The sequence below is a fragment of the Poecilia latipinna genome, unplaced genomic scaffold (assembly GCF_001443285.1).
Source record: "Poecilia latipinna isolate Pla-1442-1.1 unplaced genomic scaffold, P_latipinna-1.0 Scaffold1541, whole genome shotgun sequence".
Lineage (NCBI taxonomy): Eukaryota > Metazoa > Chordata > Actinopteri > Cyprinodontiformes > Poeciliidae > Poecilia > Poecilia latipinna.
This window is the reverse complement of record NW_015114157.1, coordinates 108,949-111,032: the sequence shown is the minus strand read 5'-3', so window position 1 is coordinate 111,032 and position 2,084 is coordinate 108,949. Positions and strand designations below refer to the sequence as shown.

The following is a 2,084-nucleotide window of genomic DNA, read 5'->3' as shown; positions in this document are numbered from 1 at the left end:
AACGTTGCTTCAACTCATCATTGCTGACCAAGCTGGAAGACCGAAGGTCTTCCTTATTTTCCTCCTTCGTTATCTACACGCCCTGTAATATCAAAGCTAAAATATCTCTCCGTTTAACTCCAAAAGAATGAAACACAGCTTTTAAAAATGATTTCACATCCACTGGCATTTAGTAATAAATGAAACTTAAAGCTATTTTACTTCACATCATGTGGTTTATTTGTACCTGAACTCCTGACGACCTGCTGAGGCAGAAACTTGTAGCTGATCTTATTTAACCTTAATGTGACAGCTGATGAAAGGTCACATGATCAGAATAACGCTTTATTCAGAATTAAAATATGCTGATCATTGATCCTATCATGGAACCAACATTTTAGAAATAATTCAAACAGTAAAATATTAGCAATACAAACCATGTTGTCAGTTTTGGGGTTTACAAAAATCATCTGTTGGAATTTATTGTTAGAATAAATTGATTATCACAATGAGCTTTTATTCTTGGAAATCAATGATTTTTTACACATTTCTCCCAACATTAATAATTAAAGACAACTCACTGCAGGGAGTCTGGAAACAAAATTTTAATGTTTTTATAAGAGAAATTAGAATCATTTAAAATCAGACCCAGCGGGTCAAACTTTGATCAAACACTAAAGATTTGAAATCGCTCATAAAAATAAAAATCAGCACATCTCCAGTATCACCTTCACAGCATCTCATCCAAACAAAGCAGACAAATGTGCAAATATTATCAACCTCTGTGAGTTTTAATAAGTGTGTTTTTTATGTTTTTCTTCTTTTTTTTATGTGATATGAATCCCAGATACTAGACTAGCTTCAATTCACAGATCCAGTGGAGGGAATGGGTGCACTGTTCGTCGTTCCAGCTGTTCTCCAAATTGAAAGACTTTATGTTCCCACAGTTCTCCTGTGTTTTACCATTTGGCTCACCAGATGACCAGTAGCTAAAAAAGAAGAAGAAAAAAACTTCACTCAATAATACAGACCTTAGCAGAACGGTGAAAAATTAATGTTTATGTAGTAAAGAAACAAATTTACGTTGGGTTAACTTGACTCCCGTCTACCCATTTCCATATTCCGTCTGTTTCTTGATCAGTCAGTCCAATCCACATGTACTTCTGAAACTTGTTTCCAAAAACCTTGGAAAATAAATATTTACTACATTAAAACAGCAAGCGGCTTTGCTTGGAATAGTGGAGAACAAAATTATTCACACTCCTGGCAGATTCTTGTATTTCAGTTCTTAGTGATCAATCAGTGGTGAAAAAAGCAAAGTTTTTAGGAAAGTTTGATTTCTGTCACCTTAATCTCTTGCTCCGTCTCCAGTTTCTCCACTGTTGTGAAGTTAATTAACATTAATTGGAGTCAGAAGAAACATGTGGATCAGGCTGAAATATCACATTCAACCTAAATCTGCCAGGCGTATGAATGAGGATCATAAAGAGAAGTAAACACACACCTGTTTGCTTCTGCTGTTGATGACCATCAAGTCTGCACCTTTTGACTGACAGTACCTCCTGCTCTCTTCCCAGGTCTTCTTGCCATAAGAAACGTAGTATGCACTGCCTTCAAAAAGCTCCCATCCTGGTTTATCTTGAAGGATAAAGAGACAATCTTAAATTCCCGATAGTTAAGGGCTCAAAGGACAAAAGAGAAAACCAAAATGTTTAAGTAAGCTAAAGATTGGCAGAAGTATGAATATGAAGCAGACCAGACAGGAAACATCTACGTTCATATTAAAGCATGAACATCAGGGCCTCATTTACATAGAACAGCACGTACTTTAGTTCCCCCAAACTGTACCTCACAATGAAAAAAACCCCAAAACAAAACAAGAAGATATGATTTACAGCAATTACATGATGACTATGATAAAAAGTGTGAAAAAATTAACAATATAACCGCTGAAAATGTGTTATTTGCACATGAGTAATTGTATATTTTATTAGATATTAAGACATGGTGACTGCATGAAGATAATCATGTGTTCCTGCCATGAATGTAGGCAATGTTAACACTAAACACTGACAGTGGGAATGTGCAGACCACTAAGAATATCA

The 2,084-nt window shown here is 35.5% G+C and overlaps 1 protein-coding gene across 2 annotated transcripts in view; it reads right to left on the bottom strand.

Moving 5' to 3' along the window:
• Positions 1-560: 560 nt before the first annotated feature.
• The window catches only part of LOC106963500 (CD209 antigen-like), a 13,063-nt gene continuing 11,539 nt past the window's right edge, over positions 561-2,084 (bottom strand). For both annotated transcript variants that reach the window (XM_015058434.1, XM_015058435.1), the window contains exons 18-20: positions 1,484-1,617; positions 1,063-1,163; positions 561-968 (exon numbers count right to left, since the gene is read on the bottom strand). In XM_015058434.1, the coding sequence (XP_014913920.1) occupies positions 830-968; positions 1,063-1,163; positions 1,484-1,617 (374 nt within the window). In that variant the 3' untranslated portion in view covers positions 561-829. The remainder of the gene's footprint in view (positions 969-1,062; positions 1,164-1,483; positions 1,618-2,084) is intronic.